Consider the following 27,923-nt stretch of genomic DNA (forward strand, 5'->3'; position numbering starts at 1 on the left):
GGATCTCAGATTTTCTCTTCCTATAAGAGGTTTATTCAGCCATGTGTGAAGTGCAAAGCGTGGGTCAGAGCGGTGTTTTCGAAAGTGTCATCTGGCAGCTAGTGGAGCCTGACCCATCTGAAGAGCAGCGGACGTCCCTCTTTGAAATGACTCAGTGGTCCAGCAGAAACAACGGGGAGGCCGCCGATCGGTGCTCGCTGCCCGGGAGGCCCCCCCCCCGAGGTCACTGCCTCGGCCTGACTAATGGGCCCCGGGGTCACGGAGCCAGGAGATTTACTGACTGGTCAAGACATCCAGTTAGCATCACCGGCAGTTTCATTCAATTTCCCGCCGAGTGCTGAGGACAGGGCTGCGTGTAAAACATAATATTTCCCCCTCCAGGGCAGCGGGCTCATTCATCACAGCGGGCCGCAGGCCGTTAAAGCGGCCTGTCCGTCCGGGTATTGAGACGTCTGAGTGATGTCAGTCACTTACCTCCCCGTGACCTCGGCGCTCGCTCTGAGCGTTTCATTTGGAGGAGCGCTGTAATGTAATGAGATTAGGCTTAAGGCTGTAACTCAACCGTCGGAAGCTTTCGCTCGGACTGGGTGACGGATTCCCCATTTTCCACAACAGCAGCCAAGCCGAATTGACCAGAACCCGTCCACATTGTGAAGAGGTCTCCCCGTTGTGTCTGCTTCCAGTTGGATTTTCATGCTGGAGGGACTCCAGTATGCGCAGATGTCACTTTCACTGATGTACATGTTAATGGTTCTGGATTAAACTAATGAAACTGGCACAAGTAAGTAATCAGGGAAAGGAAATCGGCCTGACGAAAGAAATGCACAAGCACCATTTGATCAAAAAGTTTTGTTGTGAGTTTTAAAGGCTCGTTTGCTGTAAAGTAATTACCAGCCTGTATTTTATTCGGACACTGCTTCCCAACAGTCCAGTCACCTTCAAACCTGGCTGTTTATAAAAGTCAAAACAACTGCTGATGTTGCGAGCTCGAATAGGCTCAACTGCACTCAGCGTAGCCAGCAGGAAAGATTTATGGTGACCTCTGGTGGCTATTGTGATTATAATGGAGGCAATGTGGGAAGGCAACTGGGAACGGAGGACATAAAACAAAGACGCAAAAATTGAAAGAACTGGATTTTTGCAGAGAAGAGACGTGAATGTGTTTTGGACTTTACCATTACTCTTGCATAATTGTTTGCATCCATTTGTTGCTTACTTATACTGACCCAGAGGTGCCTTTCACCATCCAGTATCTTCTGGACAGGATTGGCCCACTAAGATATTGAATCCTCACTTCCTTCCATTCAGTCATCATATGATTAGAGAGCTTGTTTTCTGCTTGCAGATGTTGGAGAGCAGGATCTTTCCATTTGTTCATCATGAGTGTGATTGGTTTGACTCAGCGCTGGTCTTTCTTTCAGCCTCGTCTCAGTGATCGTGTCCAGTATCAAGGTATCATTTCTCTTTGTGGCTATAAATCTGAGGTAGACAACTTTAATCATCATACAAGGCTCAGAAATGTCACCATCATTGTGACCAATCACTTTTACAGTTATAAATAATAACTCCATGGTGACTGATAAAATGAAAGGGACTGACGTATTACCGGATTAAATGTATTAAATCAACTTGAATACTTTTGATCTTGATATTTCGTAACGGCGCCAGTTGCCATGTCTGCTGAAGAATGAGAAAAGATGGATGGCAAAGCTCCAGAACGTTGTGAATGAACCATTTTTCTTCAGCTTTCATTCCGAATGTGCCAGGGCGCTAGCCCAACCATCTGGAGCTACGGGGACTGAGTGATTCCTCACATGGAGCAACGGGAGGCCGGGGAACAAAATGTCAATCTGCTTGTTATTGACGGCAGTCACCGCTTTCAGCGTGTGTCACGGCCCAGACTCTGAAGCCTGATGTTGTGAAATCATCTTTAAAACGTGACAGACTGGTGAATCCACGCGGAAAACACTCGAGACATCTGCCGTCCGAGCGGTGCTTTTACTGCTTTGAGTTTCACCCAGAAGCTTTTTCGCGATGAGAGCTCGCAGCTCCGCCGACGGCATCAGAGTATCAGAGCATGCTTTCTCACTTCTCGGCCAGGGTAGATGTCGGGGTTGTTTTCAATGACTTTGGCTGCCAACGTGCTGGAGCGGCCAGGAGTGATGAAGGCCCCGGGAATTAGCTGGTGACAGGAACTCCGTGCACTGCGGCGCTGGCAGAGCCTCTCGGGGAGCGGCGGAGTGGAGTCACATCATCGCGGAGCCTCGCTCTTGGCTCAGGGGAAGCCATGAAATATGAACTCCTTTTAATATCCCGCCTAATAACTGTGTTGACAAGCGCCATGAGTTACCTTCTGCAGGAATGTCGTGGCATTTGGATAATTAGCACGTAAATAGCATTTTGTTATACCTCCCCGTCTCCCAGCGGTGGAGACGTTTTTATAGTAGCAAAGGTTAGGTGGTAATTTTACTGGCCCTATTATGGAGCTAAATACAGGTCTGCCATAGACAGTGGGAGGTTATACGGCAGTCAGCGGGGAACCGAGCCAACAGATTCACCACAGGAGCCGCTTTCTCTGCACCAAGACCAATTAATTTACTCCTGAATCCACCCGATCCATGCCCACCTTCGCTTGGCACCGGCCTCCGCTTTGTGTCGGAAGCCAGAACGCCGTCCTTTATGCTCCTTCGCCACTCGCATATTGTGAGTGATGTTTTGTTTTTATGTGGAAAACTTAACAGAAGCTTTCTTTGGGAAAACTGGTGGATCTTTCCAGACGTTTGGCAGACCGGCGCAGATCTTGGTTTTGGTGAACACACTCCACCCCTCTCAAAAAAAAAAAAAAAAACCTGATAATTGCTTTTATGGAGTTGGTGTGAGCCAACCTGGATGACTACCCCAAAACAAATGCCTGAGGCTGTTTATCCAAGCTCTGGAAAAAAAAACAAAAAACTGGTTTTACACAGTCCAGAGCAAAATGATGTGCTTTTTACCATCAGGCTGCTGATAATGGAAGGGACGGCATTAGGAGCACAGAAAAAGCAGCAGGTTGACTAAAGGGAGCAAATACCCCGTGTGGGAGCAGGGTAGCTGTATGCGAAAAGGTGTATTCAAACATGTCAGTCCTGTTAACATGGTCTCATACTTGGATAATTACACTGAAGAGACGCTGATGGCATTATTAGTTGTTTGAGTCTCCAATTAAACAGTTTGGGTGGCTGTCGCTCCTGCTGGCTGCCGTCCCTGTTGGCACAGGATCTGCCTCACAGAGTAAATAGGAGTACAAAGCTGACAGCTGTCTGATAAATTATGCACAGCCCAGTGTTTCAGAGGTGCTCACACACACACACACACACACACACACACACACACGCACACACCCACCTACACGCTGCACGCCCGGGCCCCGGCGGTACAGTTGAGAGGAACCGGAGACTCATTAAACTCCTCCACACATTTCAGTTTCAGTTTCTTCCCCCGTCCCCCCGCTGCGGGTTTGTCCTCCGTCTCCTGTGTCTGTCTTCTCCTCCTACTTCGCACCTTCTTCAAACGTCCCCGGCGTTTGCTCTGGCTCCCGCTCGGCGCTTCCCGCCCGGTCATCTGGCGTCTCCATTAGCGCTGTCGGTGGCATTCCGCCCTCCTCCAGGCTCGCATATCCTCTGCAGATTACAGGGATGGTCTGAGAGCCGAAGCCGCAGACGCGTGGAGGTGTGGAGAGGCAGATTTTGGTGGAGAATCACAGTCATGGTTGAGTTCGTTTTTCATGTCTTTTCTCATGTCAGGGGAGCGTGCACGATCAGGGGTTTTGTGTGAGCGTTGGTTGACTCTCACTGTTGTTCTCAACAAGCTCTGAAACTTTCCGGCCGACACTGAGTCGTAGCAGGACCAGCGGGTCGTGTTGGGATTGGAAGGAAGTTTGGGGAAAGGTTGCCGGAACTTTCCTGAAGGTCTTTGTCTGATCTCGAGTTTGAATATCTGAGCCACACAACCCTTGCCTGGATTCTGTGTTGAGACTAAAACTAGGTACAGAACTGACTGAGAAACTTTGGCATTTGGTCGACACATCAGAGTTTTCAAATGAAATCTGTAAAATCCAGTAGTTCTTCCAGAATTTATTTATCAGTATGGTTATATTTTCTTTTTCTTTGTGTGTAAAGTCTTTGACAGAATACTAATTTCTCCTGTTCTATTCTTATCTCTGTAAATTCCACATGCTTCTAATTTCAATCTTGAGACTTTATGGTCATATAAAACACAGAAGCAACTTATTTAGGAGACTTGTGTCCCTTGAAAAATAATAATGTCATTAAAATACAGACTGTTCAAACCATCTGACAGTGTTGACATTTAAAGGTAAAATAAAAGCTCATTAATCATTTTCCAATAAAGCTGTTTATTTTTTTGCCTATTTAATGTCACTTCCATTGTTAAGTTTTTTGTCACTGCATGTTTTACCAGCACGTCATAATTCAGATGTTATCAGGTCTCCTGTTTTCTGGAGAGCAACCAGACAGAATCAATGTATTGATTATGTACTGGCCCATCATAAACGCAAAGCTTTCATCGTTATAATGATGTATTAAAGGTGTCCTGGCGCTGACGTGGTCCCCTTCGCCTCAGGCGTCTTGAAGGCTCTCTTGAAGCCGGTCACGTTGGAAAAGGGAAAATTGGAGCTTCCTGTTGTTTATGTCAGTCAGCATATTGTGGTTTCTCATTACAAAACCGCCAACGGTCGAGGACAGTGGAAAAGTTCCTCCTGACCTCAAGTAGCATGAGGCCACCTGAATTCAGCCTCCGACTGTCGCACAACACGATGACACTCTATACAACCAGACGACCCTTCTCATGGATTTACAATATGCAGCCAATTGAGTTTTCCCCCAGCGCTGTATCGTTCCCCATCTGCCCCCCTCCTTCCCTCCGCCCTCCTCCCCATCCTGCCGTCTGGACGGTGCATTAGAGTCCCGCAGTCGGACCTGGACGCGCTGCTTTTTCCTTCATATATCTCCCTCAGCCATCAGTGTCCAGTTACTGTGCATGTAGCCACGTCGTCACCTTCTTCAGACTTTCTCTCCACATTCTGTGAAATCCACTTTTAAGAAATCCCTTTAATGGTCTGATGACCGAGAGATAAATCCGATCGGGTTACGCACCGGTACATACCAGGGGATGGGACAGTGAGACAGTGAGAGAAACAGTCATGCGTTTTGTTTAACACTGTGTCCTCATATGTTTACTGAGCGGTCTCATAATTTTAAGAAATGCATTTAGGATTTAGTTTGACTATATTCACTTTTTTAATGAACATCTGTTTGCTATATAATGAAATATCACCAGTTGGGGGGAAAAAAGTCACAAATCATTCTGATACAGCAATGTTTAACAGATTTATCAAGCAAAGCTATGCACTTACAACCATGTAATACCAACTGCTACCACTAGATGGTGTAGTGAGTCATAGTTTCTAACTTACAAAAGGCAAAGAAACAGCAACTCATGTCGATGTGAGATGTAGTTGCAGGCAGATCGAATTTGATGTACAAGAAACAAAGTGAAGACTGAAAGTGGAGTGAAAAACACTCCAAAGTGTCTAAAAAAAAAAACTTCTCTTATAGCTGTTGCATTATGTATATTTTTGTAAAGTCACCCTGACAGCTTGGCTTTGAGGCCAGTTTGGTAGCTGTCTTTCGTGGCAGCATCATGGTATCTCTGCTCAGGTCTCAGAGTCCTGTTGTGTCCATTACTTATAAGAAATATGTTTTGAAAAAACTGTTACTGAACCTGGTTGATTCTCAAAAGGAATGTTCAACAAGACTGAAAATCCCTTTTAAGGAATAATTTAGTTCATTTCAACAAATTAAATAATTTTTTCAAGAGTTTACTCGCCCTACTGGCTACATCCTTGTTTTCTCTGTATTTAATTGACATTGTTGGAGTGCAGACTGTTGCTTGAGCTAATTGAGCAGCTAAAAGCTCAGCGTTCAGATCCCCTCTCTGACGTTTCTGAGTCAGTGACACAGGATGCTAATCATCTGCAGCCCTCGCTGTGACCTTAAGCCTCATCTGATGCTCGTGGTGAAACTGACAGTTCCTTAACTTATAGTAGAATGCCGCGTCCCACAGGGAGGCGAGACGATGCGTTATAGAGGTGTAAACCACACGGGGAGGGTGTGCGCCGCCGCCGCCGCCACCTGATCCCACTGTGGCTCTACATAAAGTCACGACTCTTAAACTGGGCCCAGTGGGACGTTCACACAGCACCAGGCAGCCGCCCCATGAATATGAATGAGCCGGCGGAGCGTAGATCAAACACGCCGGATCCGTGGTAATTGGTCGGGGATGTGGGCACCTTTAGCCCTGTTGTCTCCTTTCAGAAAAAACAGAAATGAAACGATGTTTATTATAACAAACCACATGAGATTACTACAGTTTGATCTCAAACCCACTGACACAGGAGGCTCTGACACTGTGTCACGTCTGGACCAGTAATGAGTGAAAGCTGAGTGTGTGTGTGTGTGTGTGTGTGTGGGGAGAAATATAATGAAATCTCCCAACTAGATGATGGAGAGTCACTTTCCCGCGCTGATCGTCCATTAACATTCACCCCCCCACCCCCCGCCCCATCCCGCCACAGACGCCATAACCTTCAGTGCGGCTGTTGGTATCGGAGCGCCGTCTCCGTTTTGACTTTGTGAATGGGATAATCTCAGTGTGAAAGAAAGATTAGCCAGGCGAGAGCGCCGGCTAAAACTCTCCACTGATCCCAGCCCCGGGGCTCAGCAGTACGACTAATGTGAGCGGAGAATTAGTTTTCATGCTACGCTGGATGAAAGTTTGGAGCCAATAGCGGAGCCTGACGAGGACGTCCCACACTTCATCGTGAACAATTGTTCAATTCACACAGATAACTTCACGAATTGGCCCCAGGCAACGCTTTGTCTTCATCACTCCGTCTTCCTCTTAAGGATCCCACTTACTTCCATCCATCTTCCTTGCGTTTCTGTTTTAATTAATTTATTTAGTTGTTTTCAAGGCCGTGGGAGAAAAACAATGCTTCAGTCAAATATTTCAAAAGCCAGAAATCAAATGTGGAGATTAATTGGAGAAGGTAATGCTGTTCGCCAAATCCCCCTCTGAGTGTTCTTATGTAAATTAGAAACTTGGGAAGCGGAATAGAAATTGGAAATTTGGATAAAATTCATTTTAAAAAGAAAAGAAGTTTGACTGAAGCTTGAGGGTGTTTTCTCGATACATAAATCACGCTATTAAACAAGAATAAAGTGGAAGTGAATGGAATGGAAAATCCTGCATCATAAAACCCTTCCAAATCAAATTCTCATTACACAGTCACCTTGGTGCATAATCATTCCTAGTTTTCCCCTCACCGAGTTCGGCTTTCACCTTGTGTTTTCTGTGGCATTTGACAAAAATTAACATAGGATTTGCTTGACATTTGACTGGAAGAGCTGCGAGCTCCGCTAATAAAGCAGCCGTCTGCAGGCTGAGCCGTAGATAGGGATCAGGGGACACATCTGGCGGCAGGAAGTACCGCTATCACCCAGATTCAGAGTCATTCCCTCAGGACACCGCCGCCGCCTCTACCGCCTGCCACGAAATCTAACCAGATATGCAGCTTATGGCCTTAATGGAAGCGATTCTTCATAATGTGCACTGAGAACAGGTTCACATGAGGAAACCGGCAGCGATGATGCAGTTTTAACCTCTAGAGGAACTGCTGTGTTGTCGTGGTTTGAGTTCTCTGAAGATTTCGTGCTTCACCAAATTTGACAAACTACCCCACTCAGCTCAACTCGCAGGTGATTCAGGTTCCATTTACACAATGCTCTCTCGTGAAAATGTAAAAGTTTCATTGAGTTCTGAATGTCCGTTTACACAACAACGGTGCTCGGGGTTTAAATGGTCCATTTTAATTAATTATTTTTTATATCTAATAATATAAAAAAAATGTGTCTCAGCTTATGCAGATGATGTGTTAGTAAATGTTACTAAGGGAGATAAAAATAGAAGAGTTAACAGTCTAAGCAGCAGGCTGGAGTCCATCATTGTTAATCCACTCACTGAAACTATTGACTGCAGCCGGTGTGGGCGTATTCAATGAAAGTTACTTTTTCCTGTTTACATGGACAGAGGTGCGTAATCCTGGACCAAAGCAGGCAAAATGTGAAAACACTGGACTGATAACATGGCAAACACCAACCAAGAAGTGACTCAATGAACAAAAAGAAAGAATGTTTACGTGAAGCCGTGACAATGCCGGGGGAAATGTTTTCCATGTCTGAAGCTGGAGTGTGATCAGACTGTGACCCACAGTGTTGTTTGCCCTTCTTGTTGCCCCTGACGGACATTTATCTGTGTCTGGCTGCTCGATGCTTGAGCAAACAACAGGACAGATGCCAGGTCTGGCTTATGGAGCCACATCCGCTGCACGCTGGCGGGGCTGCGGGCGCCGTCAAGGACCCCGGGAACTCGCTGCATGTCGCCGGGGCAGAAGTTTGTCTGGCCGCGCAGGGGAGGGCCTGCATAAATATTTATCTGCTTTATTTGTTTGCTCTGGCTCGGGAGTTTGTGTATTGGGAGATGGACGACACGGGGAGAGAATGCGCAGTGTGTTGGAGCGCCAGAGGTCACAGGCAGGATGGAGAGCCGTACGGCTGCAGAGGACAGATATGTCCTCCTGTCGCACACGAGGGACGCTCTGGATTTCCAACTCAAAGTCAAAATGAGCAGATTTGTCTCTCCGTCACTGACAAAAGATCCGACGATGCCTTCTGATTGAGAGGACTCCATGTGAACCCTCGCTGGTGACCTGCCCTCCGCCTCATGAATATTCAATGAGCGGCTGCTTAATAAACATGAGGGGTGGGGGGTGGGGGGGGGGGGTATTTAACCGAGCCCGGGCACCGGTCTGCCAAAAGCTTCAGCAGAGAGCAGACAGAGGAGGGAAGGAGGGAGCATGTGAGGGGAGGCAGCAGAAGAAAGGGGTGGGGGGCGGCGAGCGAGCAGGCTGAGCGCAGGGACGCAGCCACACAAGGCAGTCCCGGCCAGCAGCCGCGGGAGAACGGCAGCGCCGGACGGACGGACGGACGGACGGCTCACGGAGGAGGAGGAGGGGGGGGAAGCGGACGTCCACCTGCCTGGATGCTGTGATCTCCTCCACCATGGGATGCAGCCTCTGTACCCTGCAGAAGCCTGAGGAACAATACAAGCTGCTCTATGAAGTCTGCCAGGTACCGTGACCCGCTTCTCCACCGCTCCGGGGCAACTTTCAAACTTTTCTCTCTAGTTTTTGTTGCTCCCACTCCTGGCGAGCGCCCCGGTCCTCTCCGCTGTCTGCTGGACTTGCTGGAGTGCGTTCGGGAGTAGATGGTGGCTGAGCGGGAGTCGGAGTGTTTGCCGGCCGGAGCGGCCTGAACTCTGGCCACAGGGGTCAGCGGGAGGTGGCGGGCCGCTGCTTTAAAGGAGGAGGATGAGGAGGAGGGGGGGTGATGAAGAGGTGACAGCTCCCTCACTGTGTCTGCTCGCTGCAGCCCACCTCCTCATTGTGGGGCTGAATGCTGACTCAGGGCTTCGCCAGCTTTAACCCCCGTTTGACTTTGACTGAAGTTTATGTTTAACGTTCGGGCGCTTGTGCTGCACATTTTCTTTCCGTCCAGAGAAAGAGCGGGCATGTTACAGATGCATCATTAACACGTGTGTGTGTGTGTGTGTGTGGGGGGGGGGGGGGGGGGGGGGGGGGGGGGGAGTGTTTTCACGCTGTTCACCACCTTTAAGTGACTTCTGAGAAACACTTGAATGCGCCCAGGATGTATTGTTGAAACAGCTGACCGACTCTTTCTGAAAGAAACAAAACAGCCCCGCTGCTGGCTTTCAAAAGCGCTGCTTTTCTTCACTTTCAGGCCGTCAGAAACTCATTGAGTTTCTCAGCACAGACTTGTTTGAGTTCAGACACGAGTTAATTCACAGTGTTTTACCTGGCAATGAGGAAAATACATTAAAACGAGGCGATTTGGAAGCTAAAGCGATTAAGATTATGAAACAGATGAAAACACAGTGGTTGCATCCTGCTATGAAAAATTAGAATTTATTTGATTGTGCTGGGCTGTAAAACGACTAACTTCTCATTTGTTTCAACCTCTGCTGTTAAACATAAGAAAGATGAAGAGGACGGAGCATGTTGAGGAAACTTGGAGTCCTTTCCACTTTTTTCTGAAAAGATTTTGACTCATCGTCACTTGAATCCTGACCTCTAGTGTCTACAGCTGGTATGACAAGACGGAAAAAGAGATGTAACTAGGTAAGAAATGTGAGCCTAATATTTGGAAAGCCTGATGCGTATGACTTTAAGTTACATTAAATGTTGTTTTTTTTATTATTTAAAAATGGGAAATAAGTAAAAACAAACAAATAAATAAATAAAATGTCTCTAGCTGAAAAGAGGTTTGAAAATCACTGTTTCCAATGTAGCATGATGATACAAAAATGTCAGAAACTCATGACTTTGGAGGAGCAATGATGGTTTATGCCCAAATCTATTGAAGAAACCAGATTTTATTGAGGACATATTTGTTTTCAATCAATGTATTTCCTCTTATTGTAGTTGTTTATAAGGTTTCATTTCAGTTTCATTTCCAAATGGCATCGCAGTGACAGATTCAGACGAATGAATGAGGAGAATACATCATGCTTGTTAGCTGGAATAACATGTTGATCTTTTATGCAAATTTATGTTGTTTAATGCATATCGTTTCATGATTTGATGTGTTTCTGGTGCTTAACATGCCCTCAGATGAACTCTGTCTGAACTCACCTTCAGATGTTTCATGTGTCAGGTTGAGATGTCGCCGTTTTCCCTCATTGCAGGAGTCGTCTGGACATGATTTGCTCTGTGATTGGCAACGCGGTGCCAGAGAACAAAAACCTCCAGCATGCCGGGTTTTTCCTCCGCTCTGAGCAGGCTCTGCTGCCGTGTCAACTTTAATTGAGACGACACACTCGCAGAGCGGGTTTGTTCATCTCAGAGTGTTTGGACTGGAGTGCCAGTCCGGTCTAATGAGTGAAAACAGTGACCCGTCTGACAGCAGACAGTGTGCGACTCTGACAGTCTTTGAGGACTGGTTTCTGTAGCCGGTCTCCTCTCTCTCCTCTCTTTTCATCCATCATGGACCCCAGCCAACTGTTATCCTCCTATCACTCCAAATTACGTCTCCATTTACTGCACAGGGTGCCGGGTGGCTTGTTGTTAGCTTAAATGAACATAATGATCAGGCTTTCTGTGGATCTTGCTCATTATTCTCCCCTAAAAGAGAGAGATTGATAACAGGGGGTCTAACATCGCGTCTCTAAGTAGTTTGGGCTTTGATCTGGTCTCTTTTTGAAGAAAAACAGGCCAAAAGGTTTTGGTTATCCGAAAGAGAAAAGGGATGTTGCGGCATTGCTGGAAAAAATGGATCATGTGTGCTAATGTTGGGGTCAGAAGTCTGAGACGTCCCCACCCCCAGCCGACTGCAGATAACAGCCAAAATATGGTGCGTGGGGAAAAGCTGTCGGCGCCTTTGTTCTGCTCCGCTCACACGCCGGTCCTGCCTGTCAGTCAAGCCGGAGCGGCGGGACAGCGGCGTACTCGCCTCACTCAGCTCGTCCCGACAGCCGCCTGCACCTATCTGAGCTTCTCCTTTAGCAACACTGAGCGGAAAGTCAGCGTCATCGCAGTCGAAATCACCGTTTTGCAGCAGTAAAGCGTCTTGGAAAAGCGAGAGGAAACCCCGAACAACCGTTTTCATCAACACGCCAAAAAAAAAAAAAGAAAAGAAAATATTGAAAATGTCAGTGACCCTTTTCTCGAGCCAAAGTCTTTAAATGTCAATTGTGGTTTTTAACCAACAGTCAAGAAATCCAGAACTATTAAGCTGAAGGTCACTTGATGATATAAATGAAAACCAGGAGCCTGAAACTTCCGAGAAGTGAAAATAATCAGCTTGTAAATTTATCGTTTTAACTCCCAGAGATCCGATAGAAGCAGTTTCTGCTCTGGTTTGGACACGTTTACTGCCAGTGTGGCTCATCAGTTAGATTATATTGATCGGCTTTCAACATCAGCGCAATATCTATCTGTGTCTGCTACTTTACATTATCCATTCTTTAAACCTGCTGATATGGTGAGCGCCAAACTGAATTTCATTGTTTTTCAAACAGTGACGATAAAAACCTTCAATCCAGTTTCTTCAGTCCTAAAGTCCCTTTTACCATGGAAACAAGGAAAATAAAGCAACTTTCGTGGCAATCTATTACTACACATACATTTTCTGTACATGCACCAGAAAATGGACAATAAGACCATCATTTTCCTCAAGAGAGTCTTGACCCTCAGCCTACATTCTCCTGGAACTTGGCAGTTTGAGAGTTGCGAACGACCTCTGACTCTGTCATCTGTCCATACGAACGTCTGTCTGCTCAGCATTGTTCATGTTTGGAGTGTATTGTTGTTTTCATGGGTGGGTATGAGTTCATTATGAAAACAGCCAACAGTGCCAACTCATGGCCCGACGTGCTAACTACATCGAATTCAGTGTAAACTCACACCGTTTTCAAAATGTCGCTGTGTAAACGCAAAACTTTTTCTGAAACGAAAACGCAAAAACCTGAGTGTTTTCACATGTTGCGTTGTAAACGGGCCTGAACCACAGGTTCCGGAGCCACAGAGATATTTCTGTTCCGTCCGAGGCGGTCGATATTGTGTACATAGCCTGTATTTTTTCATCCAGAAGATTGGACCATTTGGTCGTGACAGCTTTGATTTTTAACCGAGGCGAGAACTGCTGTCGAGCGGTCTCAGCAATTACCGCCAAGGCTGTAGTGAGGATTTTCAGTGTTTGTGGTGACAGTTTCACAGTCGGCCCTGGAGGTGTTTTTTGGTCCAGTTTAACTGCACTCAAGTTTCTTGAGCCGTGGCTCCGGTGACTTGTTTGGCCGCCGCTGAAGAAATAAATTCAGAACCACAAAAGAAAAAAAAAAAACAGTTTATGGCTTCTCCGCTGTCTTCACTGCAGAGATGAAGCAGCGATGGGATCTGTCAAACGGCTCAGAGTTACGGCTGTCACACACAATAAGCGCCGAAAGGCGGCGTGAAAAACGTCTGAGGCGATGATTCAGTTTTTCAGTCCGACTGCTCAGATTAATGCTATTCCAGCAAAAACAGAAGGCATTTTCTCTTGGTGATGAATGGCGTTGGGGAAAGAAGTGATCCAGTTGTTCAGGGCACAGAGCGCAGCGTGCGAAATGAACATCTGTATGATGACCTGCTGTGCCGCCTGCTCCGCTTCATCCCATTTCCTGCAGACAGATCTTCAGATTTCCTCTGCTGTCTATAAAAGATATCGAAGCTTGGCCGTCGAACGTCTTTATCCGGGCTTGAACTGCTGTGTTTTTGGTCTGCGAGCTCATTACCCACGAGGAGACGGCGGCTGGATTCTACTGTCTGGTCACTCATACATAAACCATTGCATTTAATGAATATGCAGAGTCTATCCTGTGCTCTTCTGGGTGCTGTGTTAGATGGTGATGAATGAAATATGTGTGAGCAAATCCCCAGCTTGTACCTCCGGGGGGGAGTCGGGGAAGTCTTTTTTCCCTCCCTCCCTCCCTCCCTCCGCTGCACTGATAGTACATTCATATCCTCCTGATCAGAGACGCTGGCACGTTGCCCGCTCTCCTCTCTCCAAGGACCTAATAATCTACAAACACTTGAAATCTTTCCAGTTCATTAAGCACCTTAACTCTAACTCCCGTGTTGAGACCCATGAAAAATATGGTTTAGCGCTGTTTTCTAAAAGTCAACAGACTGCGCATCGCTCGGTTTTTTTCTGCCCCTACCTGGAGGCGTTCCAGCAGTCCTGGCAGAATCTCTTGGCTAGTTGGCGTCTTTTGATGGAATTTATTTATTCAGTTGTTGGTATCGGCTTATCGTCTCCGAGGAGTTGCACATTTGTGCCTGTGTACTTGTGTCAACAGAGCCGCGCTAGACATCAAACATGGTTAAGGTCTATTAAACTCAGCCAAGCCGGCGTTCTGGAGAAGCATTTTCCCCGTTTTGTTCTGATCATTAAAAGCCTGCTCGGCGGCGAGCCCGTCGCTCCCCTTTTAAACTTGACCCTCCTGACAGCGGCGAGCCCCTCGGCCCGATCTTCAAAGCTCAAGGTAAGCGCCATGCGGAGCTGTAAGCCGGCCCGCTTTTGTCGGGGACTTTCGCGCAGAGGCCTTGGAAACTCTGTTTGACAGTCCGAGGGCTCCTAATCTCTCCAGAAGCGCTCTGTAATGGCTGCGGCGCCACGCTGCGCTTCTTAGAAGACCCCGAGCTTAATTAGAGCCTCGGCACAAACTGGCTATTGAGGACTCTGATCCACGCTGAACCGATCTGGACTATTGTTCGAGTCTCCAATCCGCCGTATGCCGAGCTCTCAGGTCCTCGCTTCATTTCTTTTTCTTTCCGTGCCGTCTTCCCCGCAGAGGAACAGCACCGTAAAGCAAACTCCATTGATCCGCACGAGCAACAGAAGTTTAGAAATTAGCCCGCAGGAACATTTCCCCCCTGCCGAAGCTTTCCCCGCTAATTAGGCAGATTTCTGATTGAAGGGCCGCGAAGACGTCACGCTCGGCCCAAGAAGCCAAGTTGTCACAACGCCAGATGGTCGCAGTGTGACGTCTCCTGGACCGGACTGACAGAGAAATGAAATGGAAATATCTCTACAAGAGAGTTCTTCATCCAGCCAGTCCTCCCCGCGGCCAACACCCCCCCTTCCCCCCAACACCCCCACCACCACCACCACCACCACCGTAATGAGGCTTGACACCGCCGGCGTACAGAGACAAAAGCAGGGCTCGGCGGCCGGGAGCGCTCCCGCTGGAGCCTGACACTGTGTGTCTTTAATAACGGCCCAGATCAGACCCGGTGCGCCGTCACATCTGTTCAACACCGGAGCAGGTGGCCGGCCCACACAGGGGAGCGCTGGGAGGAGGAGGTGGGGGGGCTGACTGACCGCCAGTCCAGAGCAAATGACGGGGAGGACGACAGAGACGTAACCAGATCCCGACAATACGACACAACAGCCGCGAGCCAGACAGCGGCGATCCAGTCTCACCGCCGAGCGATCAGGCTTATTTTCCACTTTGTTCCTCAACATGCCAGCATTATTCCCATTAATTCCCAACAAGTTTATTATTTCTTTATAGTTCTCAGAGGATCAAGTTCTCACGTGATTTGCTGACTTGGACATGAGGGTGTTGGATTAGAAACGAGCCCGAACAATTCATGTCAAACTGCTGTTCCAGCAGTTTTATGATTTCAGCTTTGAAATATGTTCTGAACTCTGCATTATTTACTGAATAATGACGCTTAGTAGAAAATTATCTAACTAACAACAAAGGTCAGTTAGAGTACGTTGGTGATGTAGTCCAAACGTGTCAAACACATTTTAGTTCAGGGGTCACATGCAGCGCGTCGTCTGGACCCGACTGGTAAAATTGTGCCATAATAACCGTTAAGTTTCAACTTAAAGCTTTTCCTGGTTGTGACGTGGAGTACTATGTCTGTATTCTCACGAAATCAAACACTGACTGCAGAAAACACAGGTTTGGTGGGCCAGATTGGAGCTTCTTGCGGGCCAGTTTTGGCCCACGGGCCTCATGTTTGACCCACCTGCCCTCGTAAACCCAATGTTTCAGCTCATAAAGACCAATAAATGTTATTTTATTGCCACTACATTATATGCTCTATATATGCCTCAGCATGCCTTTCCCATTGTACCCTGATTGCTCTGAATGTTTCCCAGGACGCCATTATTACGGTAATGATCAAAGTCTTATGAATGTAACGTACAGAGAACACTGGGCTGTGTTATTCCTGTGTATATGCACCACATTCGTCAGGTTTTTCGCCTGAGTTTCAGCTGTGCTTGATCATGGAGGGAACAGACTTGACTCTGCTGACTTGGACAGATTGCGGTGCGCCCGTGCAGCCCAGCGCGCTGTTAACCTTGACGGAGGAGCAGCCCTGTGTGTTCGCTGTGCAGACCTTGTGTTGGTGCGTCTGGACAGAGGTAACCGAGTTAATGAGGCGCGACGCGACCCTGACCGTTTCGGACTGAGCGCCGTATATGCCGACCTGTGAACTGTGCGTCTGGGCGCCGAGGGGCAGACGCTGACGCTGCCCGCTCAAATGAGGCCTGTAAAGGGCAGCCGATGGTTTTACGACCTCTGACGGCTGCCGCGGACCGTTACAGGTAAAATATTAATCATGACGCTCTTTGAAGTCTGTACGTGCCTGTGGATTATTCTCAAAAATCTTTATGTTGAAGGAAAACGTTTCCTTTTGATCGTGTTGAACATTTAGCCTTTAGCAGGGATTTGTTCAATATTAATAGTGCGTGTGTTCTTGCCTTCATTGGTTCTTTCTTTTTTTCAAATATGTTTTGACTCAGAAAACCTGCATTGTAGAACTTGTAAGTGTTGTGTTGTATTCATGAGACAGAAAAAAAATCTACATGTACATAACTAACCTCAAATTTACTGATAGACATACAAATCACAGCACACAACCACTCTTTACTCAAACTGAGTAAATTCTGTTTGAGGCGGACTAAATGAAGGGTTCAAAAATGACGTAGTCGCAAATTAAAACACCAGTAATACTGCTTAAAACAGATCATGGCATGAATATTGTTTTAAAACTCAGCAAAGGAATTGGATATAAAGTAGAATCAAGGTTAAAACAGCACATGAAAATAAGGTTAATTGAACTGGACTTGACCTATTACTTGACCTGGGACTCGAGACTTTCACATGTGGTTTGTTCCACGTCTGGATGAGTTTTATTTTCCAAGAGGGTGATCAGACTGAAGCTTGTCTCTGGAAACAAACATATTTCGTCTGAAGAGCCGAGGTCACGGCGGGTTTTTCATGATGTCCTCGCAAAGCTTTTTGTCACATTTTCTACTTTTGTGTGACTGAAACAGATATTTTCCCTTTGAGGAAAACAGCCGCACCGCACCGTGACGGTCTTCTTTCCACCCAAAGCCAGACTTTTCTTTGAAGAGCTTTAAAGTGAAGTCAGATGAAGTTCATCGCTCCACACCTTCGTTTAGACCCTGCGGAGCGAACAGAGGGGGACTCGGGTACTTAATTGATCAACAATGGATAACACAATGTCCCGTGTTTCAATCAGATTAGGAGAAAGTAAACAGTGCTGTCTGTTTCAGCCGGCATGGAGTTTTCTGAGCCTGTTTGTTCTGTAATCCTCAGTAAGCTTTGCACGCCGCTGTAAATAAAGACCGCCGTGTTTCGGAGCCTCGCAGCACGAACAGTCCTCTGTCCTTTTACCGACACCAACAATACGTGCAGATTTTTATAAACACACTCCGAGGATCATTGACTATTGCTTAAGTTGGGCTCCTTTCCTATAAGAATGGGCGAAAGTGAAATAAAAGAGGGATTAACTGCGCTTTTCAAGTAGACTGACCTACATTCAAACTGCCACTCAAACGCAAGGAACTAAGCCTTCAAGTCTTCATGCTCTCCGTCACATCAGCGCCTCTCTCTCTCTCTCTCTCTCTGGGATTTTGCAGAATTTGTCCAAGAAGTGTATCCGAGCAGAAAGGAGTAGCGAGCGCCCGGCCCTTTAAACTGCCCCGTCTATAGAGTGAGGTTCCCAGGGTTTCCTCGGCGTCGGCCCGGCAGAGTTTCCCCTCGGTTCACCTCCCTGCGTCCCCCGGAGGAGCTGAAACACTGGCTATTTAATGATCTTCCTCTCCTCTTTATTAAAGGATTACGTGCTGATTGAATGGTTGCATCAAAGACTGGCGTTACACGGACTTAACGTCCTGAAAAGCCTCCTCTGTGGTACGACGACGAGGAAATAGACCCGTGTTACTCAGAGGGGGGGTCTGAAACCCAAACTTCTCCATATGTATTTAGTTTTACTTTAACAGTGGGTGACTCATCTGGCGAGCTTCGTACGTTCACATGTTGAAGCAGTGACGTGAAAGGTGAGGCTGTAAATGGATTTCACTTCCACTGTTTGAGCAGACCCTGAAGGACTTTGACATTCACTAGGTGGCAGCGGTGAGTCCCTTCATCAGAGCTACTCAAGCTCCTCCTCCTTATTTCAGATCAAATGTTACTCATCATACCACCTTGTGGTGTCAGCTGGTATTACAACACAGGTTAGATTCCACACCTCATTGGCAATCTTTATAAGATCCAAATGTTGCTTTGAGATGATGTGACAAACTTTCATTGGCTGTATAATGTCAGTTCTCATTAGCTGTGAAGTAATCTACCTTTCATTTCCAAAAATGTGATGTTGTTTCAAACGGCGCCAGTCGTGTGGTTTCCATTCTTCTTTTTTCGGGGCTTGATGATCTCCTCCGTTTCTTTTCATTATGGGGTTTCTGGTGAAACAGCGAAGCTCAGTTTTCAATGAGAGCGCCTGATTAAATAAAGAATAAATGAGAACTGGAGGCAGCCTCATAATATTCGCTCTAATACTCGGGCGATAATGACAGACGGCGGCTGCAGACTGGCAGGTAAGTGCTTTTGGCAGCAGGTTGGCAATGAGTAGACACACACACACACACACACACACACACACACACACACACACACACATTACAATCCATCGTGATTTGCATTGCATAGACGATGATACCACATCAGCACATGTGGCACAGCTCACCCCTGCTGCCCCTGATTATTACCCAGCAGGCTTAGCGCTGACACGGCTATCACATGAAGTGAAATTGAAAGTCTGAGTTGGTGTGAAGCCGCCGAATCCTCCACCGGGGGAACGGGTTCCTTCAGGTTGTTTCGGAGGTCAGATGTGACGGTTTAATTAAAGAGAATGGGGGGTGAATTAGCAGAGACGCAGCTGTGTAAATTCCTGGCCACACAGCGGCACGGTGGACGTTTGATTTAGAGCTAATCAGTATTCCTCTGCGCTGGCCTCTTGTCATTAAAATGGGTTTACCGGAGACCCCTGCTGGAGGATGCGCTCCACGCTGGCAGAGTCACTTCTGCACGTCAGTCATCATTGTGCCACAAGAACAACGGCTCGAGTGTTTGGTCCGATCCAACCCCCCCCCCTTCACGCTCTGGAACCTGTTAAAGTCTCTGCAAATTGAGTCGTCTTGTTTTTTGACGGTGGCGGGGTTGAGAGCAGGCAAACCGTGGACACTCTTTAAGGCTTTGGAGAGGCTTTGTGTACTTTTTTCAAGGAGGGGGTGCTGTGTGTGTGTGTGTGTGTGTGTGTGTGTTTTCTCCCAAAGTGCTGCTCCGTGTCAGAGGTGAGCCGAGTGAATGGAGGCAGTGAGGACCCCCCCCCTCCCTCCACAGCTGGGAGGAGACCCCCACTGCCGCCTCATTGAGAGCGCCGAGGCAGAAAGCTCCCGGGCTCAACTCGAGCAGGGCTAAAGGCTTTGTCCGTGGTCCGCTGCCTCCGAGTGGCCCCGGGAGTCCTGGCAGTGCAGAGCGGCCGCGGCACAAAGACGCCTGTATTCCTCAGCTGATGTGCAACATCGCGGCTCACGGCGGGAAGTGAAGAGGCTGTCGGCGCTCTGAGTCACGAATACAGTGAAACAGTCTGAAAAACTTGCTGTTTTCAAACTCGCCCTGACAGCACGGCTTTGAGGCTCGCTCGCTCGCTCGCTCGCTCGCTGTCCTTCATGGCAGCATCGCTCCTGTCTCAGCTCAGGTCTCAGTGTTGTCATGTTGGCCACTCTCAATACATTTGTTCAAATCAGTGTCTCCTTTGAAACTTTTATAATTTGTTTAGTGGTTTGGCGGGCCACAGTGCAGCCAGTTTTGGCCCACAGGCCTTACGTTTGACACCTAATGTTTGTAAATCATGACAAAGTGTTGGAGGAGCACGATTAAATTCAAAAGACTGATGTGCAAGTGCTCAAACGTCTCAGAAAAGAGGCATTTTCCCTGTTTTCTGAAAGCAGTGCATTATATAACCATTAACTGCAGATAGATGAGCTTTTTTACTTTAATTATTTATCTATTGTTTTGGCAGTTTTGAGTTCCCTGAGATGATGTGATCATCCTGCAGACGGGAGATTTAGCATTCATCTGCTCTGCTTGTTCACAGGCACATTGCCCTCTCTGACTTTTCCATTAAATTATGCTCCTATAGTTTCCGTCTGCACTATTTTATACACAGATGGACTCAGTGTTCACATCGTCTGGGCCTCTCTAAATATACCGCCATCATTCCCCCGGAGGTATTTTAATATTGCTGGTCCCTCTGATGTGCGCAGTCCAAAGTCGAGTCTGCCAACTATGTCATGAATTTGAATGAGCTGTCCGCCGCCAGAGGCAGGCGCGCCAACACACCCGGTGTTTATCAGAAAATTAATCCTCCAACATGGACGGGGATGTATGTTAGATGTCAGGAGGAGTGAGGGGAGACGCTAAAGATTCATGACACGCCTAATGACCTGTGACTCTACATGCTTCCTGCTGGAAAGTCACTCGAAGAACTGTGTGTGTGTGTCGTGTGTGAAATGAGAACAGCCGCAGGCTGAGATCCTATCAAAGCCCTCGACACATCCGGGAATCACAAACCAACAAATTCGGTAAGCCGTGGTGATGAGAAGCAGAACAGCAGCTCCGTGCGGACTCAGATAGAGCAGAGGGTCACGGTGCAGGCCGGGGAGGAGGCGTGCAGCTCGCCGCTCCTGCTGCCTCATGGCGAGGAGACCTCAACCAAAGCAAGAAAAGCTCGATAACCACGATCTGTCCTGACAGCTTCGAACCAAAAGATCAGTTTTTTTTCTTAACATATTGACTATTTATATGCCAAGTCTGTGCAGAAGGTGGCAGCAGTTGTGTCTGTACACAGGCTGTTTACAGGCAAACTGTCTCTGGAACGACTCACAACAACCTCTTGTGGTATAAAACAGTACTACACCGTTGAACATGTGGTTCTGATTGACTGGTTTTCCTTCCACAATCAACTCACCGAGGAGGTTTCATCTGCAACACTCATGTCTTCTCAGATATTTTTTAAATTTTGCGCCCTGTCCTAAACAGATCACGCCACTGAAATTGCAACTTTAAAAAGTTGCTCCCATGATGGAACTTTGTAAAAATGCTCGGTCTCCATGTAGTTGGAGGACAATGCAACTTCTCTGAAAAAGAGCAAAGCACTACTGCTCCTGTGCACTGTGGCCATCGTGAACAGTTCTGCACATGCTCAGTAGATGTTTTCCTCCCGAGCGTCGTGACTTCCAGTCCAGACTGACCCTTAAAAGCAACTTCATCATCGGCCTTTATGAACACATCGAGCATGCTAACTACTGTTTTCAAAGTGCAAAACTTTTCTGAAACCGAAACGCACTCATTTGAAGCGTTGTCATGGGAACGGCTTCACGCCGCGTGGGGTCACACCAGGATCGTTCTCACCGGATGCGGTGACGCACTCTTCAGCGAGCAGGGACTTCAGAGGGTCTCGGCTCATCTCCCATCAGCACACGGAGGCTTGAAGTGGCTCGGCAGCACTTGATTAGCCTCTTGTCCGCGACACGCCGCGGCCTCTCGCTCAGATTAATCTCCGCAGGTTAACGGCCGGCGGCCGCCCCGCCGCCTCTGATGGGAGGTCAGATTTAGCCTCGGCTGAGAAATTGCGGTGCTAAATGAGGGCTCCTCCACACATCCACAGCTAATTAAAAAGAGACTCTTCCTAATTAAGGTCTGGTTCTGCGTGGTCGGACTGTGACCCTGTAAAACAAGCCGAGACAGTAATGAGTCATTACTCACACAGAGCAACGCGGCGAAATGTGTGTGGGCGCAGTGTCTGTAATCATCGCAGATAATGACTCCGTCGGAATGAATATCCTCTCCACAGAAAGACTCCAACAGCGACGGAACTCCGGGCCTAATCGGTTTCCTCTCCACTCCTCTGTGCAGGTCAACGGGAAGGATCTCTCCAAGGCCACACACGACCAGGCGGTGGAGGCCTTCCGCACCGCCAAGGAGCCCATCATGGTCCAGGTTCTGCGCCGAGCCCCGTACCCCAAGCAGGCCGGCGGCCCGGCGGCGGACGCCCAGCTCACGGACATCAGCACCCAGACCGACATCACCCTGCAGCACATCATGGCCCTCACACAGATGCCTTCCTCCTCGCCGCCGATGACGGAGCTGGAGGAGTACCTGCTCCCCGACGAGTGAGTCCATCAGCACCACAAAGCTGGATCCCAACCTGGAGTGAGCCGAGGGTCACTTCAGCGTTCCAGTAAATGGTGCCTGAAATCTGCGGCGGTAGAAACCGGGCGGCGTTGGAAAGGTCGCGTTAGTTCCAGTCCCGGTTCATCCTCTCAGCCCCGGTAGTTAATTAAGACGGCGACACCTTATCTTGTTCTCTCCAGCGCGCCGCTGAGATCCCACATGGGATGAGTGTGAAGTTTGGAGGGGAAAATGTCCCCGTCGCCGCCGACAGATGACGGCCGCTCCGGGGCACACAGCCACATTAAACTGACGCCGCTCTTCATTTAAATTTGCATATTACCAAATGGCAGCTCTCCTTTCTGTGTGTGTGTCTGTCTGTGCAAGTGTGTGTGTGTGTGTGTGTGTGTTTGTTTCATACTTATTGAGGGGTCTAAAACCAGAGCCTCGAGGCAACACTGAAGGGAACAAAAAGGTGCTTTTTTTTTTCTACATTTGTGGGGCTGCTTCCAGACAGCTGCTATGCCGTTTTCACTTGAAATCCTCGTTTAAACGATTCCTAAACCTTTTATTTATTTCACTTGAGACCCGACAACCCACCGACATTAACCTCCATCACGAGGTTCAGGGTTCGGCCCCGTTCACACAACTTTTAAAGTGAAAACGCGTCGATTTTCAGAGGAGTTTCACGTCTGCATGACAGAAAACAGTGTAGGTTTCATGTTGGGACAACAGTGTGTGGTGTTAGTTTTCGTCACACACAAGTGCAGAGATAAACCTGAATAACGGCGAGTAAATGGATATTCGTATGGACAGACAGTGACTGTCAACCGAAGTGAAGAAAGTAGGATATTTTGAAGGTTTAAACCAGGATCTAAACTTTTTTTTTTTGCTGCATGTTATAAGTTTTTAAAGGTTTCAGTGTTATTTTGTTGGCAAAAATCTTTGGTTAAAATTACTGTGAGAAACTCCACTGTGATGATTGAACTGAAGGGAATGTATTATATCAGTGTGTAGGCCCTATGCGGTACAAACGTGCATGCGTGTGCGTGCACGTGCCCTGAAGCTTGCCGAGTCTGGATTTTACTCTCTGTGGCAGCAGTAGTTGCCCTTTAATGAATAGTAGTGATTTCTCTAATTGATTTCTGCGTCAAATTAATAAGTCGGCATGTTAATTCGCGATTAGCCTCTGGGCCCGGCTTCATTTTTATCTGATTCAAGAGTGATTTCTTCATCGAGTTCTCATTACCTCCCCCAGACTTCTCATTTAATTTTCAAACTCTTGGGGCGCAACGCAATCCAGATTGACAAATGCGTTGGCGTATTCCGTCTCCTTTTTAATGGGTGTGTGTTCAATTTGCTCTCCGGTCTGCGACAATTCATCTCCGCCTTGTTTTTTTCCCAGACACACTCCGGGCCACGCGTACTTCGACCCCAACGACTTCCTGGAGGGCATGCAGCAGGACATCGAGCGCGAGGAGCTGGAGTACGAGGTGAAACACCCTGGCCGCTGCCTTCTCAGTGAAGATCCACGCTCGGACTGAAGCGCATTACTGCCCCGTGATCAGGCCCGCGGTGTCTCCGGCCCTGCGGCCCCCCCCCCCCCCCGCCGGGAGTCCCGGTGCTTCACAGTTATTGATGGAGCGCTCCGCCTGTGGTGTGAGCCAGACAGGAATCCAGTGGCTGGTTTGTTCCAGCAGATGCACAACGGTGGCATCATTACTTACCGGTGACAGGGACTAATAAGTCCTCCTCGGCTCCTACGCAGCGGAGACGAGGCCGGCTGGATAATTAGATGACACAGATAATAGGGCGGCGGTGATGAATCAGTCCGTGCTAACAATGGCAGGACGGAGCTGCGATCAAATCCCTTCCAGTGCACCTTCAGTGACCTTGGCCGACACCGAGACCCCCGCCGGGTCAGGCTCAAGCACAGACTGGTGTTAATCTGGCCAAGGTGTGACATGTGAAAGTCTTTCCCTCAAAGACAGTCTTCTTTGATCCAGTCTGGTTTTTTTTGGGGGGAGTTAACCCTCAGAGTGGATCGTCTGCCCTCGAAGACCAGCGTCGCTCCTATCTCCATCTGTATCTGGGAGATTACAGGTGTTGACAAGTGAAAAACAGCCGACTGGCCGTCCGCAGTCGGCTGCACCATCTCTCATCCTGTCAGCGGAGCCAGAGGAAAGCCGGCGGCCTCCCGCCGTCCACATGAAACATTCATTACCGTGATTGATGGATCGCCTTCGCTCAGCCATCCAATTTTCTACTCAATACATTCAGTTTGCGCACAAACACACCAACGCGTGGCCAATTTTCTGCTCAGCCGCGAGAAAAGAAGTCATTTCAGGTAAGAAGGAATATTAATTAGTGTGTGTGTGTGTGTGTGTGTGTGTGTGTGTGTGTGTGTGTGTGTGTGTCTCATCAGGAGGTGGATTTGTACCGAGCCAACATCCAGGACAAGCTGGGCCTGACGATCTGCTACAGGACCGACGACGAAGACGAGGCCGGGATCTACATCAGTGAGGTTGGTGCCGCCGGCACTGCAATCTGCTCAGACCCCGAATGAATGTCGCGACAGTAACACACCAATCCAACTTGATCTGCTGGTTTTAGATCGATCCGAACAGCATCGCCGCCAAAGACGGCAGAATTCGGGAGGGTGACAAAATCATACAGGTGAGGCTTCTGTGTAATCCTCTGCAGCAGGTTTAGAGTCTTATCTGAGAATCCATAGTTCTTCCATAATATATAATAATTGATTGTTTAAGCATTGCTTGTAGGTTTATTTCTTTAATGATTTATTCATTTTTAAACAGATTAATGGTGTTGAGATCCAGAATCGGGAGGATGCCGTCGCTCTGCTGACCAGCGAGAGCAACCAGAACATCTCTCTGCTGGTGGCCAGACCGGAGATGCAGGTACAGGGAACCGCTCTCTGGTTATAAACTCATTAAAACTTCCTGAAAATGAGACAAACACAGACGTTCCTGCAGCAGATGCTCTCCGTGTGTGTCCTTCTCTTCATCTAATGAAGCGTCTCTTCTCCCAGCTGGATGAAGGCTGGATGGATGACGACAGCAGGAACGACTTCCTGGACGACCTCCACATGGACATGCTGGAGCAGCAGCACCATCAGGCCATGCAGTTCACTGCCAGCATGCTGCAGCAGGTACACACACACACACACACGCACACGCACACACACACACACGAGAGGAAAAGTTGGAAAAAATATAAAGCCTGTGGGCCAAAATCGAAATTGAGCTGCGCATGGCCCCTGAACTTAGGGACTGAGGTGGTTCACTTTCTCACTTCTCGGATAAACTGTGTTGTGTGTTTTGCAGAAGAAGCTGGAGGAGGACGGAGGCACCACAGACACTGCTACGCTGCTCTCCAACCACCACGAGAAGGACAGCGGCGTCGGCCGCACCGACGAGAGCACGCGCAACGACGAGAGCTCGGAGCAGGAGAACCTGGGCGACGACCAGACCACCGCCTCCAACACGCTGGGCAGCTGCAGGAAGCTGGCCTACAGCCAGGACACGCTGGGGAGCGGCGACCTGCCCTTCAGCAGCGAGCCCCTCATCTCCGGGGACTACGCCGACACCGACTTCCTCGGCATCCCCGCCGACGAGTGCGAGCGCTTCAGGGCGCTCCTGGAGCTGAAGTGCCAGATGAGCGGAGCTCAGAGCCTGTACGGCCAGGGAGGGGCGGCGGCGGCGGCGGCGGCGGGGGCTCCAGACCAGGAGGGTGTGGACAAGGAGCTGGAGCTGCTCAACGAGGAGCTGCGCACCATCGAGCTGGAGTGCCTGAACATCGTCCGCGCTCACAAGATGCAGCAGCTGAGGGAGCAGTGCCGCGAGTCCTGGATGCTGCACAACAGCGGCTTCCGCAACTACAACACCAGCATAGACGCCCGCCGCCACGAGCTGTCCGACATCACGGAGCTGCCGGAGAAATCCGACAAGGACAGCTCCAGCGCCTACAACACGGGCGAGAGCTGCCGCAGCACCCCTCTGACCCTGGAGCTCTCCCCGGACAACTCGCTCCGTCGAGGGGCGGAGGATTCGGCCGGACCGTCCGCCGTCGCCGCCGGCTCCAACGGCCGGGCGCTCAAACCGCTGCTGTCCCCCGTCCAGGAGGCCTGTGGCCCGAGCCGTAACCGAGGCTCCTCCAAGGATCCGGACGCACCGCCGCAGGCCGAGGGCAAGGAGAGGAAGCTGGGGGAGTCCGGTAAAAGTGGACGGAACTTCCAGCCCCACTCGCCTTACAAGCACGCCCACATTCCCGCGCACGCCCAGCACTACCAGAGCTACATGCAGCTCATCCAGCAGAAGTCCGCCGTGGAGTACGCGCAGAGCCAGATGAGCCTGGTGAGCATGTGCCGGGACCCCATCGGCCCCGGCGACCTGGAGCCCAAGATGGAGTGGAAGGTGAAGATCCGCAGCGACGGCACGCGCTACATCACCAAGCGGCCCGTCCGGGACAAGCTGCTGAGGGAGCGCGCCATCCGCATCCACGAGGAGCGCAGCGGGATGACCACCGACGACGACGCCCTGAGCGAGCTGAAGATGGGCCGCTACTGGAGCAAGGAGGAGAGGAAGCAGCACGCGGTGCGCGCCAAGGAGCAGAGGCAGCGCCGCGAGTTCATGAAGCAGAGCCGGGCCGACTGTCTGAAGGAGCCGCCCGGCCCCGAGGACAAGAAGGAGCCCAACATCATCGAACTCAGCCACAAAAAGATGATGAAAAAGAGGAATAAGAAAATATTTGACAACTGGATGACTATCCAGGAACTGCTGACCCACGGTACCAAGTCGCCGGACGGCACGAGGGTTTACAACTCGCTGCTGTCGGTGACCACAGTCTGAGCGTCCCGCAGGATGGACTGTACATAGGACCCTACCTGCCCTGTTCAATGTGGCAACATGCTGTACATAGGAAATGAGGACGGACGTTTTCCACCTCGGTGGTGAGAAGAAGCTCCTTCAAATGCCGACATGATCTTTTTCCGTAGCGTTTTCTACCTTTTGGCTCACTCTTTTGGATACTTTTGGAAACAAAACCACAGCATTGGACATTTTTGGAAGGTTTTTAAACACAGAAAAAGCCAGCATTTACACGATTTTACATTATTTTGTTTCGTACTATGTTATCTTTTACCAGTATTTTACTGCATACTTAATGCTTTTATGGAAACAATGCTATTTTCCTGCAAGGTAGAACACATAACCCTTTTCAAAAGGACTTTTGTAAATTGATTAAAAAAAGAAAGAAATACAGATTTTGTATGAAATTCACTTTTTTTCCAGTTTGTTTCTTGAATGGTGCTGATTTCCCAAAGCAGAAGACCACCAGCGACGTACCATCTTTTACATAATGTAGACGACATCGTAACGTGATATCATTGTGTATGTATTCGCAGAACGACGCTTCTCGCGTTGTTGAAATTGAAATGCCTGTTTTTGCTCAAGCACGCATCGTAGTCGCTTTCGTAGGGTTCCATGTATTGAACGGAGTAACGGCTTAAAACCCTTTTAGTTAGCCACACAATTTGATGTCCTGTAAAATGAGAGAAATAATAAATTATTGTTTTATATATGAAGAGCTTTGAAACGTGGGAGTTTGTCATTTGTGGGATGAGATTGGGGAAAAGGTGGACCTGTGGATTTATTTAGTGGAGCCAGAGCGGG

At 48.7% G+C, this 27,923-nt stretch overlaps 1 protein-coding gene across 3 annotated transcripts in view; it reads left to right on the plus strand.

The window, feature by feature from the left end:
- pdzrn3b (PDZ domain containing RING finger 3b) overlaps positions 1 to 27,835 on the plus strand; it is a 108,698-nt gene extending 80,863 nt beyond the window's left edge. For 2 of the 3 annotated variants that reach the window (XM_030092163.1, XM_030092164.1), the window contains 7 exons: positions 21,979 to 22,235; positions 23,639 to 23,726; positions 24,659 to 24,757; positions 24,847 to 24,909; positions 25,050 to 25,151; positions 25,283 to 25,402; positions 25,578 to 27,835. In XM_030092163.1, the coding sequence (XP_029948023.1) occupies positions 21,979 to 22,235; positions 23,639 to 23,726; positions 24,659 to 24,757; positions 24,847 to 24,909; positions 25,050 to 25,151; positions 25,283 to 25,402; positions 25,578 to 27,101 (2,253 nt within the window). In that variant the 3' untranslated portion in view covers positions 27,102 to 27,835. Of the gene's footprint in view, positions 1 to 9,153; positions 9,249 to 21,978; positions 22,236 to 23,638; positions 23,727 to 24,658; positions 24,758 to 24,846; positions 24,910 to 25,049; positions 25,152 to 25,282; positions 25,403 to 25,577 lie in introns of those variants that run through there. The other variant, XM_030092166.1, reaches the window with a different exon arrangement.
- The last annotated feature ends 88 nt before the right edge of the window (positions 27,836 to 27,923 follow it).

The sequence above is a fragment of the Salarias fasciatus genome, chromosome 5, assembly GCF_902148845.1.
Source record: "Salarias fasciatus chromosome 5, fSalaFa1.1, whole genome shotgun sequence".
Classification (NCBI taxonomy): domain Eukaryota; kingdom Metazoa; phylum Chordata; class Actinopteri; order Blenniiformes; family Blenniidae; genus Salarias; species Salarias fasciatus.